This window comes from Mixophyes fleayi, chromosome 4, assembly GCF_038048845.1.
Source record: "Mixophyes fleayi isolate aMixFle1 chromosome 4, aMixFle1.hap1, whole genome shotgun sequence".
NCBI classification, from domain to species: Eukaryota; Metazoa; Chordata; class Amphibia; order Anura; family Limnodynastidae; genus Mixophyes; species Mixophyes fleayi.
In genome coordinates, this window is record NC_134405.1 from 341,471,857 (window position 1) to 341,486,173 (window position 14,317).

Consider the following 14,317-nt stretch of genomic DNA (forward strand, 5'->3'; position numbering starts at 1 on the left):
TACCTTTGATAGAGGAAAGAGTGAGTCCCTTGGGGTGTTCAGTTTGTATATTAATCTAGTTTCTTCCCTGGAGCTTTTGTGATGTCTTCATCCACCAGTTTTTTTTTCTTTTTGATTTCCCTGAAGTAGAGTCCTGATGGGTCTTGGTTGTGTTAGGCTAAAATGTTCTGAGACCCTGTGGCTTTCCTTCCCGTGTCTTGTGTTCCTGTTTTTGATGCTGTTTATGATCCTTTCTACATACTGTAGGCTGCAGGGTCCGTGTAGTAGGTAGATAACTCCTTGTGTTTCACCCTTTTTCTCCTTTTTATATTGTGTGTATTTTACTTATATGTTTATACAGTAAAATTGTTACTAACCCCCTAGTAAAACTTTTTTTTTTAAGACAACATAATGACAAACAATCAACAAGAGATGTAGGATAAACAAGGGAAAGAAAATGGAGAATAGTGGGAGAGTGTAAGAGGAGAGAATTAAAAGAAAAAAGGTGGGGATGGACTGTAGGGTTGGGGTGCATGAGCAAGGTAGAAATATGAATCTTACGGGTATGCAAGGTGGGGATGTTTGGTCTAGCCTCAAGCCAAGTATCACATACCAGGTAATTGGCCTACTTATGATGTTGTCGTCATCAATGACATGAAAGAAGCACAATTAAGAAAGAAGAAAAATTAAGTGTCGGTCTCATAATTTGTCTGTCATATTTACATATGTTATATCCTGTGCGTGCTTGTGGTCTCCAGTTCAGTCTCAGCTGAGGTTCCTCACTGCAGACTTCCCTCGGGATGTGGTCTCTCTTCTGGAGTGAAGAGATGGCGCTGACATAGCTCCACCTACTGGTGGGGGATGGGTACTGCTGCATCTCTGACCTTGTGGAGATGGTGCATTTCAGATATGTCTAAACAGCAGAGGAAAGGTGTCACTCAGTATGAAGTGACACCTTCCATTTGTACACTAGAAACAATTCTCTGTTTCTGCCCGCAAAGCAGGCAACACCCCCATAAATGCAGCTATTAATTTTAATATATTTTAAAACTATTATTTTGTATGTGGTTGTAACATGAGGTGCACAACTTTGCCTGGCCCCCTTTATGTTTTGAATGGCCTAATCCACCAGTTCCTCTGAACTTGCTGAATGCTGCACCACTGCAGATGCTGTTAATTTCATCTGCAAATTTCCTGCGTCACGTTAAATCAAGTGCATTCATTTAAAAGGGGCACATAACACAAAGTATCATTTGCACAGCAGGCCCACAATTTTACAACTTCAGAAATGAGCCTTACTAGTCCTGTTAGTAATCTATAGAAAATACCAACCGTGCTGGGAATATCTCTTACTGTTCACTCCTTAATATTCACTGACATACAGAGTGTTTACATTTTCTATAGGAAGTAGGTGCTACCGTTGACAGCCTAATTTACATGAGAAAGAAAAACCGGAAATAGCAGTTATCTAGTGGTGCACAATTGAACCCTTAATTAAAACAAAACAATTTATTTGTCTCATTTAAAACATATTTATGAACAATAAAAGCAGCAAGATATTAAAATATTTAGTAATGGGCAAAAAAGTTAGAAAAGTGATTGAACCTTTATTCCAATCAGGTGTGTATCTCATATTTTATATTTATATTTGCAGGATGTGTACGGTCAATATCATTTTCCAAGGTATAAGCCATAGAAACGTAAATGTTGTCAGGTATAAGTTGTTTTACCATCCTAATCTAATTGTATTTCTGTTTCTTCGCTCACTTTAATATTGAAAACACTTTCAGAGATCTTATTTCCAAGGAGAGAGAACTAAATGTATTTCAGAATGTCTCCATACTTGCAACAATGTTTCTTCTCTGTAAACTCCTTATTCTCCACTAGAGATCTTTATTGTTCAAAATTGAAAGGAGCCCAATATTCTGTTAGACCATACTTGTGAGTTTGTCTCTGGTGTAACTCGGCTAACAGTGTCTTCTGATAGCTCTCACTACATATCAATGCAATAATACTGGTCACATTATAGGGTAAATTATTGATACAGCCCCTCCTGCACCATCTATTTCTTTGTCTGTCTTACCACCTGTTAGTTAATGATTGTACTGTAATTTATATTTCACACACATCCTTCCTCCAGATTGCTTAATAACACATTGATTCTTCCAGATTGCAATGCACACGATTAGAAAGAGCAACGCACGTTTCATAGTATTAACTTTCTCAGCCTCTTGTATCACAGAAAACCTGTCCATACTTTATTCACTGCCATTCCGAAAAATTTCAAATGCTGTTCGCTACATATCACCACCTATCAGACTGTAAGGTATCTCATCACCGTTATTGGTTTAGGTGGTTAATACAGATGACTCTTTCAGCCAATTAGCTTATGTTTGTTTATAGTGTTCCTGTGCTTATAGTGTTTTACATTCATCCTATACCATGCAAATATCAGAACACTATTTAGCTAGATGTATGGGTTTGTTTTACATCTACAAAGAAGGGTTTAAAACCATCCATTAAGCATCAGTAGTGATCAATATATACTTTTGAATGTCCCAAGATCATTCTCATACTACAATAATGAATGCAATGTTATTATTTATACCTCATTGACCGATTGCCCTTATTAGTATAACTATCCCTACTAGATGTTAGTCTAGCAATGAATATCTAAACCTAATGTAATTCCAAACTTACAGTATATTCATTACTAAGTAAATGACCTGTAACTACTATTTAATTAGAATACAAGAGAATATTTCATTCTCAATTTTTAGCATTCCCAGGGGTGCCCAGAGTTGTTTCCTTGTTACCCATTAGCTCCCAAACATATATTTTCCTATATGAGAAAAAATGGTCTACTATATATAATTATTATAATTTATGGAGACTATTAAAAGAGATTCTAATTCCTACAGCATAAATACTGCTAAAAATTACAATTTGTATTAAGAGCAGATTATATAAAGGAGGCAAAAATAGTACATGGTAATAGAAAATCTTCTAGAATGCTAAACAAAGATCCCACAGATTAATTTTTTTCAGTCTTAAAAAAAAAAAATCGGTAAATTTCCTGTTCTTTAAGAAATACATTATTGTTGAAAGTGAATTTCAATAAATTACTTGAGCACCCTATATTTCCCCAAAATATATAAATGCTCTTTTATTCCACCTGGGAGACCAATTATTGGGGTTATGAGTTCTCTCACCTCACAAGAGGTGATATTCATGGATGAAATGCCTGTGGCTTTGGAGCAATTATCACGACTATCCTTTAGGAAAAGGAACCCATCTCTCAATCTAACTGAAACCAAAGTTTCCCCTGAAAGCTCACATAAGGCGTGCTCGCTCTAGCTGGTCCAGAACCAATCAGGATTTTTGCACGTACTGTATATTGTATGTTTACAGAGATTTTTTTTTTTTGTCCTATGAAAAGTGGTTTAGTTGTCTTTTAATATTTTGTATAGTGTGTAGCATGTCTGACTGATTGATACAACCTTCAAACAGTTTAAAAAAAAATCCTGTGACTTGAGATGGGGATGAAGGTGCTTCAATGGTGCCGGAGCTCGGTAAGAGGAGTGGCTATTTACCCGCTGCAATTCTTGTGCTCTACAGATTGAGCCACTCTGTTCCGTTATACAGCTGTTCTGAGGCTTGGGACTCAGCTTCTAGAAATAAAGGTCTTGTTGCTGCCCTGCAGCTCTGGTCAATTGTGAGAGACCAGGGGAACCATCCACATTAACCCTGATCTCAAGGGGTACCAGCCCAAGTACCCAGCAAGTGGGTGCTCTAGCAGCAAGCATTTACCCAGAAGGAAATGGTTCCAGGTGCTGATGAAGGAGCCTGCTGGTGGCAGTATGGCGCCACTATAATATGTAATAGGGGGTGTGTTTGGGATAAAGAAAGTGAATGGGGGCAAGCCCAGCCAGTCTCCAACAACATGACAGGGTGGCACAGGAGGTCCATCCTGTTTAACAGGGTAACAAGGGGGATGGTGAGGCAGTCAGAATCGGAGGGGTTGACCAGCATCTGATAGACTGCCAAGCAGCCATCTGTAAGGAAAAGTATATGATCTCGACATTTGCTAGAAGCATCAGTGGATGAGCAGTTTAGCCACCCCTTAGTACTGTAATTGAACTTCTCATGTAGACACATGATCTGGCATCATTTCTAACAGGAAGAAAAGTCAGCGAAGAAAAAGCAAACCAGCAGAAACAGCTGATGGAGTTTAAGCAGAAGACCAGACAATCAGCACATGATGAGTGCCCCCCCCCCCCTCCCTAAACCTAACTCAAAATATGAGGACTCGCGAAACAGCAGAAGTGCAGCACCTTCCGCCTTTGGCAGCAGGCTCCTCATTTTCTACCCCTACAGCAGCTACATATTTCGAAAGCAATGGGTGGGTGGTGTGGAAAATGAACATGGTTTTAAAGCCAGCACAGGGACACCTGGGTCATAGGTATTCTTTGCCCTAATAGAATACCATAGCCAGCCTCTACTGATTACACTAAGCTGATTCCGCAGTGATCCATCAAGTGCCTCATACTTTAGTGATGTCCTGGTGAATTGAAGGCCGAATATTGGTTCAGTCCTCAAAATGGCTGCCACCAAAGGCGTAACTTCCATATCAGTAGGGGGGTTCAGCTGTAAGTGATCTCAGGCACTGGGCCTCAGCCAAACATGATCAGCTTCAGACCGCAGCAATCAGACCTCATTAGTCTTAGGCTCCAGTCAACTCTAGGTCTCGCCATCCCCTGGCCTCAATCCAGGTCCCATAGACCATAAGCCATCACTTACGTAGGCTGTTCCCCTCCCTGTGTCAATAGGTTGAGTTGTATTATTTTTCTCCAGTTCTGTTTAAGTTGTTATTGCTTTTTGTTGTTGTCCATTTCATTTTGTGTTAGTGTATTGCGTGTGCAGGATAAGTTGTCAGGTCATGTGCTCTAGCAGTTAAGGAGAGTACTACCCAAGGTAGAATATGAACAGATTAGCTAGGAAGGTGTGTTCCGGGTATGGTGAAGGGGTCCAGGCCAAACCTTGAAAATCAGCCCCAGACCACTATTCTTCCTCCACCAAACTTTACAGTCAGCAATACGCATTCAAGTAGGAATCGTTTTCCTGACATCCGCTAAACACAGGGTTGCCAGATGGTGAAACATAATTCATTATTCCAGAGAACAGGTTTCCACTACTGTAGAGTCCAATAGCCGTGTGCTTAACACTACTCCATTCACCATTTGGCTTTGAGCATGGTGATCCAAGGCTTGTGTGTGGCTGCTCGGTCGTGGAAAGCCAATTCATGAAGCTCCTAAGGAACAGTTCATGTGCTGACGTTGATTTCAAGGGCAGTTGGAATTCAAGGACAGACGATTTTTACACGCTTCAGCGCTCAGCGGTCTTGTTCTATGACCTTGTGTCGCCTACTGCTTTGCAACTGACTTTTTGTTGCCTCTAAATGTTTCCACTTACAGTTGACCTGGACACCTCCAGCAGAGCAGAAATATGACAAACTTGTTGGAAAGGTGGCATCCTATGAGAGTATCACATTGAATGTTACTGATCGCGTCAGTATGACTCATTTTGCTGCTAATGTTTGACTATGGAGATTGCATTAATGTATGCTTGATTTTCATCATCCGCATCATCAACATTTATGTATATAGCGCCAGCAGATTCCGTAGCACTTTATAATTGGGAACAAACAGTAATAAAACAATACTGGGTAATACATACATACCTAGAGGTAAGAGGGCCCTGCTCGCAAGCTTACAATCTATGGAACAATGGTTTGATACACAAGCATAAGTGCTACATCATATTGAATATTTGTCCAGCTAAAATGCAAAGGTTGCAAAGTATTTAGTGGGCTGTATGCTCAGTCACACAACTATGTTGGTCAGAGGGTTGTTGTCTTGTGTTAGCTGTGTAGAGGGTGATAATAGGGTAACCTAGTGAGATTAAGAGGGGGGTAGAGGAATATTATAAACTTGTCTGAAGAGGTGGGTTTTCACAAAATGTTTGAAGGCTAGAGGAAAGTCTTACTGTGCGAGGGAGGGAATTCCATAAAGTGGGTGCAGCCCGTAAAAAGTCCTGTAGCCGAGAATGGGAGGAAGTGATGAGAGTTGAAGAGACATGCAGATCTTGTGCAGAACGAAGGTGTCGGGTTGGAAGATGTTTTGAGACAAGTGAGGAGATGTATGTTGGTGCAGTTTTGTTGATGACCTTGTATGTTAGTAAAAGAATTTTATATTGGATTTGTTGAAAAACAGGCAAACAATGTAGAGTGACTAAGCAGATGTAAAATGATTTGCAAGGAAAATCAATCTAGCCACTGCATGCAAAGCAGATTGTAGGGGCTTATTTTGGGAAGACCAGTAAGGAGGGAATTACAATAGGCGATGCGGGATATGAAGTGTGCATGAATTAAAGTTTTTGCAGGGTCTTGTGTGAGATATGTACGTATTCTGGAAATGTTTTTTAGATGTATGTAACATGATGTAAATATAGAGTTGATGGGGGGAACAAAGGATAGTTGTGAGTCAAGGATTACACCTAGGCTTGCGAGTTGGGCTTTATGGTCATGCTGTCAACAAAAATAGAAATGTCTGGCAGTAAGCTTCTATTGTTGGGTGGGAATATTATTAATTCAGCTTCTGAAAGATTGAGTTTGAGTTGGCGAGAGGACATCCAAGATGAAATGGCAGAAAGACAGTCAGTAACGCGAGACAACTGTTAAAGTCATTTTATCACTTACCAATAAAACACTGTCCAATGCGATTATTGTAGTTCTAAAACACAAAAATATTTAATTGCAAACTATGGCAGAATTTACAGCAAGCCATTATTACCTATTAAAGATGTCACAATAAGATAACGGCATGTTGTCTGTGTAGTCAGAATCAGAGAGAGTGAGAACAATGGGCCAGGGTGCTTATATGCAGTTTGAATTTGCTTAAACAGTGATGATTTTACGAATATACACAGATAACACTAAGAGAGGTCTTCATTGGTCCAAGGTTAAAGATGTTCCAGTTGTCTGCTGGTCATAGGTCCGTTCGTTTGATCTTTTCCAAGGGTGGGAGGCAAATTACTCCAACTGTTGCCTACGTCTCTTCCCGCCAAATAACCAGCTTAAAATTTTACTAATAAATAAATGTGGCTTGGAACCTTAATAAATGTGTGCTATTTGCGAGTGTAAGTGCGAATGTAAATGTGTGTTATTTAATCCGTGCGATTGCATCATAACACGTGACGTACTAATTGCAACCGCACGGTAAAACATTATTAAGCAATTTGGTTTACTTCATCCAATTATTTGACTTCCACACAACACAGATGGTGAGAGATCAGGGGCCTGATTCATTAAGGATCTTAAATGAAGAGGATCCTTATTTCAGTCTCCTGGACAAAACCATGTTACATTGCAAGGGGTGCAAATGAGTGTTCTGTTTTGCACATAAGTTAAATACTGACTGTTTTTTTCATGTAGCACACACATATCAACTTTAAATTTCAGTGTACAAATAGCTATCAAGTATTTGTGTGCTACATGAAAAAACAGACAGTATTTAACTTATGTGCAAAACAGAACACTCATTTGCACCCCTAGTGAAAATGAGTGTCTCATGTTTTGTCCAGGAGACTGAAATAAGGATCCTCTTCATTTAAGATCTTTAATGAATCAGGCCCCAGGAGAGGATAAATAAATTTGTGTATCATCCACATAGAGATGATACTGAAAACCAAAGGAGATTATTAGTTTTTCTAGAGAAGTGGTGTAGCTAGAGAATAGCAGAGGACCTAGGACTGAGCCTTGTGGTCATGGCCGGATTAACCCGAGATCTAACTGGGCTATAGCCCAGGGGCCTCGGGCATCCAGGGGGCCCTTCAAACTCCTCAGCAGCATTATTGATCAGTCGGGGGCGGGGGTGCCCCCGGCCCGATCAATGCTGCTGAGTACTGTCAGTGCAGTCCTCCGTCCCGGCGCGCTGTAAGCTCCTTACTGAGGAGATCTCGCGAGAGTTCATGAACTCTCGCGAGATCTCCTCAGTAAGCAGACTACAGCGCGCTGGGACGGAGGACTGCACTGACAGGTAAGTGCTTGGGGGGGGTCCTCGCGGGGGGCAGCGGACGGCTCACATTGGGGGCCTCGCGGGGAATGGAGGGCCCCTTAGCCCAGGGGCCTCCATTCCCTTAATCCGGCCCTGCTTGTACTCTAACTGATAAAGGCAGCGGATTGGAGATTGTTCCAGAGAAATTAACACTGAAAGAGCGATTAGATAGGTAGGATGAGAACCTTGATAAGACAGTGTCTTGAAGACCTAGGGATTGTGCTCCTGTTAGCAATGGATGTGGCTGGGTCCACATACATTTGGCCATGTAGTATATATATCATTGTGTGCATTTTACAGTAAGATCCCTTGTTCTGTTGTGACAGTGTTATGTGGTTCCCACAATATTTATTTTTTGTTTAGGGCGTCCCCAGACAATAAATGTTTTATATAATAAAAAAAATCATCATGAATTAAACAAATATTTTTTATGATTTCAATAATTATTTTTAATAACAGACTAATTGTATTTTTGATAAGTAATTGTAGTGCAACAACTGCAAAATTAATTATTTTCATCTTATTAAATGACCTTCACATTTTCCAAAATAAGTAGATAATTATGCATGCTGTGACTTTATGTATTCGCTGTGTCCCTTAATATAAACGAGCCTACAGATATAATGTGAGTGACAGCTCAGCCTCTCCCTGTGTGGAGAATGTGATCCCACTGGTTTCTGTGTGTCAGAGACTTTCACTTTCATTTCTCTCTTCTGCTGCCAGTGATGGCGTCTGCTGATCTGAGAGACGAGCTGAACTGTTCCATCTGTCTGAACATTTATACAGATCCTGTAACACTGAGATGTGGACACAACTTCTGCCGGGTCTGTATTAATCGTGTGCTGGATACACAGGAGGGATCTGGAGTTTATACCTGTCCTGAATGCAGAGCAGAGTTCAAGAAACGTCCTGTAGTGCAAAGGAACATAACTCTGTGTAACATAGTGAGGAGTTTCCTGTCTACTCGGCCAGATCAGGAGGAGACTGGGATCTTCTGCACTTACTGTATCCACTCTCTTGTACCTGCTTCTAAATCCTGTCTGCATTGTGAAGCTTCTCTGTGTGATAATCATGTCAGAGTACACAGCAAGTCAGCAGAACACGTCTTATCTGATCCCACCACTTCCCTGGGGAAAAGAAAATGCTTTGTCCATAAAGAGCTATTTAGATATTACTGCAGTGAGGATGCTACATGTATCTGTGTCTCCTGCTCTTTAATTGGGGAACACAGGGGGCATCAGATCAATTCTCTAGAAGGGGCTTCTGAGAAGAAGAAGGAGAAACTAAGAAATGTTCTGCAGAAACTGACCACAAAGAGAGAGGAGACTGAGAAAAGAGTCCAGAGTCTTCAGGAGCGCAGGAGAGAAGATCAGGAAAAAGCAGCTGGTGTAACAGAGAGAGTCACTGCCTTGTTTAGAGACATCAGGAGACAGCTGGATGACCTAGAGAAGAGAGCCCTGAGTGAGATCTCCAGGCAGAACGAGAGCATTTTACTCTCAGTCTCTGATCTGATCCAGCAGCTGGAAATAAAGAAGGACGAGCTGTCCAGGAAGATGCGTCACATTGAGGAGCTGTGTAACATGTCTGATCCAGTGACTGTCTTACAGGAACCAGACACAGGTGACTTGTGTGATACTGAGGACAGAGAGAGACATGATGACCAGGTCCGTGGTGTAGGAGATCTGGATGTGGGTCTCATCTCAGAGAAATTACACACATTATCTGATATAATAACAGGTATAAATACAGGGATCTATATGCAGGAACCTACAGACATATTACTGGATGTAAACACAGCTGGTAATATTATACATGTATCAGGTGACATGAAAACTGCATCCTGGTCACATATAAACCAGAATCGTCCAGAAACACCAGAGAGATTTCAGTTTCCGCAGGTATTAAGCACCAGGAGATTTTCCTCAGGGCAACATTATTGGGAAGTGGATGTCAGTAGATCAGGATGGTGGAGGGTAGGGATGTGTTATCCCAGTATAGACAGGAGAGGAGGTCAGTCACTCATTGGCAACAATAACAAGTCCTGGGGTTTGGTTTTCTGCAGGGGTGTGTTTAATAATCAGTATGCAGTAATACATGACAGGAAAGAGATCAAGTTACTTGATAACATTCCCCATGATAGAGTGAGGATATATCTGGATTATGAGGCTGGACAGATGTCCTTTATTGAGCTGTGTGACCCGATCAGACACTTACACACCGTCACTGCCACCTTCACTGAGCCCCTCCATGCTGCTTTATGGGTGGGGGATGGTAATATAATTATATCTGAAAAAATCAGGAGCTGGGAGAAATGATCATGTGAAATCTGCCCAGAGACTGGTGACATCACAAGGAGGGGAATCTGATTTGTGGAACATTTAACCAATAGAATAAAGTAGGGGGTGGCGCTGCAGCTGAGTCCCTCCCATGTTGTGTAACCAGATGACCAGTGTATCTGGATTTGTTCCCTTGTTGGTGTTAGAAACATCATAAATATATAAAAATACATGTATGCGGCATTTCACCATCTCCCATAGCTGTGATTGGCTGCAATAGCTGTCTGTCAGCCAGTATATACCCTATTAGTCAGTGCTATGCTTCCTCCTATTGCTTGTGATGTTTGCAGAGATTGAATGGGGTGTGGTCTCTGTAAATTTTCTGGAGGAGAACAGTTGTCCGGGTGTGATATATGTTTCTTTATTGTGTTCATTGTTATCAAACATTTATAGTGTAATATCAATATCTTGCAAAGCAAATTACCTTTCATACATATTGGTAGATAGTGTGTTATATTAGTTAAACTGTAACACACTTAGTGGGGAGGGGTCACTAACAACCTGATTATCACATTGTTTGTAAACAGCTTAACCACCCAATGCTTTCTCTGAATCAATTATTTCTATAACAAGCCCCTGGGAATTGACTGTTTCTTACATCATACACAATGACTTGGACTACAACTCCCAGCATGTCTCACTGCTTACCTGTATTAGCACGTGGGTATGACATATCATATATAAGTATCAGTTTTGCATTTGTAGGGGGCAGAAGCTGTGTGTGGCTCCCCCTTGTTATGAAATAAACACATTTAATGTCAGGAATTATCCAAGAATCTTTTTTTTTTTTTTTTATTGTATTAAACTTTATTATTAAAGATATAAGTATATAAATGTGACACTATTACATCTAGTCGGGCAGTAATCCAGCAACAACAAAACATAGGAAGTGCCATATACTTAAACCTTTACAAACACATTGTGGGCTGATTCATCAAGTAACGTAAGTCACGCTGTGTGACGGATTTTGTTTGAAATTGCTCTGCCCATGCTCAGAAACGGACACGTCAGTGAACACAAGTGCATGCAATTCATGTTCGAACGCAAATGAGACATCCAACAACCTACGATTTGAAGGGTGGAATGGGGGGGAGGGAGGCGGCGTACATTAACGGTGGGCCAAGGTCAAGCGAACACATATGTCCAATACATGCTGTGGCAATCTCTGCGGTACGTGATTTTTAGCTGTGTCACTTGCACCAGCTATATCTCAGGTATAGTGATAGTAATGACGGACGCGTATTTATGCCATGTGCTTGCAAGTAAGAGCAACTGTAAAAATGCATTTTATGTGCGGAACGCATTAATATTATCCTGATATATGTATTTCATGTAAAAAAAAAGTTTTTTTTATTAATGATTGTAGTATTAATAGTTGTTAGTGTATTTAATATTTTTCCCCATGCTTTCCAATGTTACACCTTTGCATTGTGTGTATCCGGCAGTGTGTCCTGTCTGTCTACATACAGCAAGTACCGTATAACCAGAGTGTACTTACACCCGTATTCAAAAGGAAAAGTTTCATGAGATCCACTTGTAGAATACGGTGTATGTGCGGCAATTTCCATCCGATATTAAAAAATGCAAATTGCGTTCACTTTGCGTTCCTTGATGAATCAGGCCCTGTGTGAGTAACATTACTGTTATATGGTTTTATTACAATTCTGGTCTAAAGTCACATTTATGAACTGACGTTTACTTTTAAATGCTCTGTGTGACTCATGTTGTAAATAGTTGAACTATTCCTATCACTAACTTACATACCACTTCAGTAACTAACAGGTTATTACTAAGGATAGATTTACTGAGCAGCGGTTTAGTAATGGTTTTTAGCACTTTGATTTGTGGTATGAAAATAAATTCATTAATAAATACTTTCCAGAAATGAAAATAAATCCCTGATAGACGACATGGATCTCTTATGAGGAGCAGCTGACGAGAAAGAGTTAATCACAAGGGCCCACCTACTTAAAAGCCGAGCAACTAATCAGGAATGGGCTCTTACACCACTGGTCAAATTACAGATAAGAGACCACTTCTGATTGGCTGCCCAGTTTTTAAGTAGGTGGACTTACCAGCAATTAACTCATTTCATGTTGAATGCTCCTCTGATATCGGCCTGTTTCTTCCATCAGTGTTTTCTTTATTCCCCATATGTATTAGTCGAATTAAGGAAAGAAGATTTCAAGTATTTATCAGAATTAAAATTATGGGGACAATAATAATGGAAGTATTAATGTGGCCATATTAGTTATTTAGTTTATCTTAAGGGGATAATTAATTATCTATTTTATGCAAAGGGAGCATTACATTTTATTATTTATTGTAAGGGGGTACTGTCTTTCATTCATTAGGGGGCAGACACTTGTAGTGCACATTTTCGGCTCTAGAAGTGATAGTATGCACCGTCGTCCTCTAACCAATCAGAACGAACCCTCTCTGGATTGGTTGATTGCGGGCGCTGCCCCCGGCGTGTCGGTCACATTGTGGCTCCATTGTTGTTTTTTCTATCCTCTGGATTTACCTGGAAAAGAAGAAGAAAGAAGAGGATCTCTATGGAATTAGGAGTTGGGGTTATTTTTGCTCATCGCACCCAAAAATTACTGAATTAATGGGCTGATTTCTGTTAAATATGAATTCAACCCTCACAATCACTGGCTGCATTTTTTACAGTGATATACTTTAATAATAATTAATGATAATGATAAATCCGATAAGGAGGGTGACAGACAAGTGATATTGCAGGTGACAGAATAAACTACCTTTATTTTAACATCTGGATTTAAAGTTTTATCCAGTAGTACCCCGGGGCATTGGTAAAGATCTGCATATTCTGTGACTGCTTCTCTTCATCTGTTCTGTAGCAGCACCTGCACTTTTATTCTGAATCGTGATATTTATATGTGAGTTTGTCTAGTCTGATAAACCAACAATATTTTAAACATATTGCCCTAGATTTTTTTTTTCTTTCAATTTTTTTAGCCCAAAACAATCCCCCTGTAACAAGAGAACACCAATCCTTAATCAAAGGTCCAAAGTGAAATCTCCTTCAGTATCCTAAAGATCATTACATTAAGAGCCAACTGTACAGAATTCATCCAGTAAGTGAATCCCCACAGGGTGCACCACAGCAGAGGGAAATCCATAGGAAATACTGTTACTATGCAATAGTTCAAGTAATTGTTTTATAAGTTTAATCAGAAAAGGGGAGAGAACCATCTCATGAACGTTTTACTATATGATGTTTGATTTGAATATATTTTGTTGATTGTAAACATTGTTGTACTATTATTATATTTCTTTTTTTCATATTATAAAGGGTTTCATCGTTTAGATTTTTTGAAGATTGCCTACACTTTAATTTGAGTATTTTTTAATTTTATCACTTTTATTCACCAATTGTCACGTGGGAGATTGATAGCGACTAATAATTTCTTTCACTTTTTTCACTACTGATACTTTAATAATAATAAAGAATGTGTACTTCCTATGCTGGACACTAGAGGGTGCTGTAGGTACATTTCTAATCACACTGACACTGCTGACACCCAATCCACAATGTATCTACAAATGTTATTATTTTATTTATTTAGTGATTGTCATTTTTAGTACTTGACTGTCTAGATTTTAACTGTACTGAGGTAATTGCTATTGGAGGCAAATGCAGAGTATGTTCATGTAGGAAATATGTGTTCTCTGTACACAATGATCTATTTCCACCTGTTTTAGCTTAAAATATCACATCTGCACATTATAAATACTAGGAGCGAGTGTGATCATTATAAACATCCTATAACTGGAAATATCAGGTTATTGAGCTGTAGAGAAGATGACGAGGTCTCATCATAAGAAGGACAGAGGCTCGGACAGCCGGGTGCGTCGTCTCTC

At 39.9% G+C, this 14,317-nt stretch overlaps 2 protein-coding genes across 2 annotated transcripts in view; one reads left to right on the forward strand and one right to left on the reverse strand.

Annotated features, from left to right (window-relative positions):
• LRTM2 (leucine rich repeat transmembrane protein 2) overlaps positions 1 to 14,317 on the reverse strand; it is a 733,960-nt gene that overhangs the window by 117,878 nt on the left and 601,765 nt on the right. The gene's annotated exons all lie outside the window — the stretch shown is intronic.
• LOC142150321 (E3 ubiquitin/ISG15 ligase TRIM25-like) lies at positions 8,795 to 11,190 on the forward strand. Its single transcript, XM_075205530.1, has one exon. The coding sequence runs from the start codon at positions 8,819 to 8,821 to the stop codon at positions 10,406 to 10,408; it is 1,590 nt and encodes a 529-aa protein (XP_075061631.1). The 5' UTR covers positions 8,795 to 8,818; the 3' UTR covers positions 10,409 to 11,190.

Bases quoted from the DNA above. Each gene is read 5' to 3' on its own strand.
- LOC142150321 (XM_075205530.1), top strand. From the start codon at position 8,819: ATGGCGTCTGCTGATCTGAGAGACGAGCTGAACTGTTCCATCTGTCTG.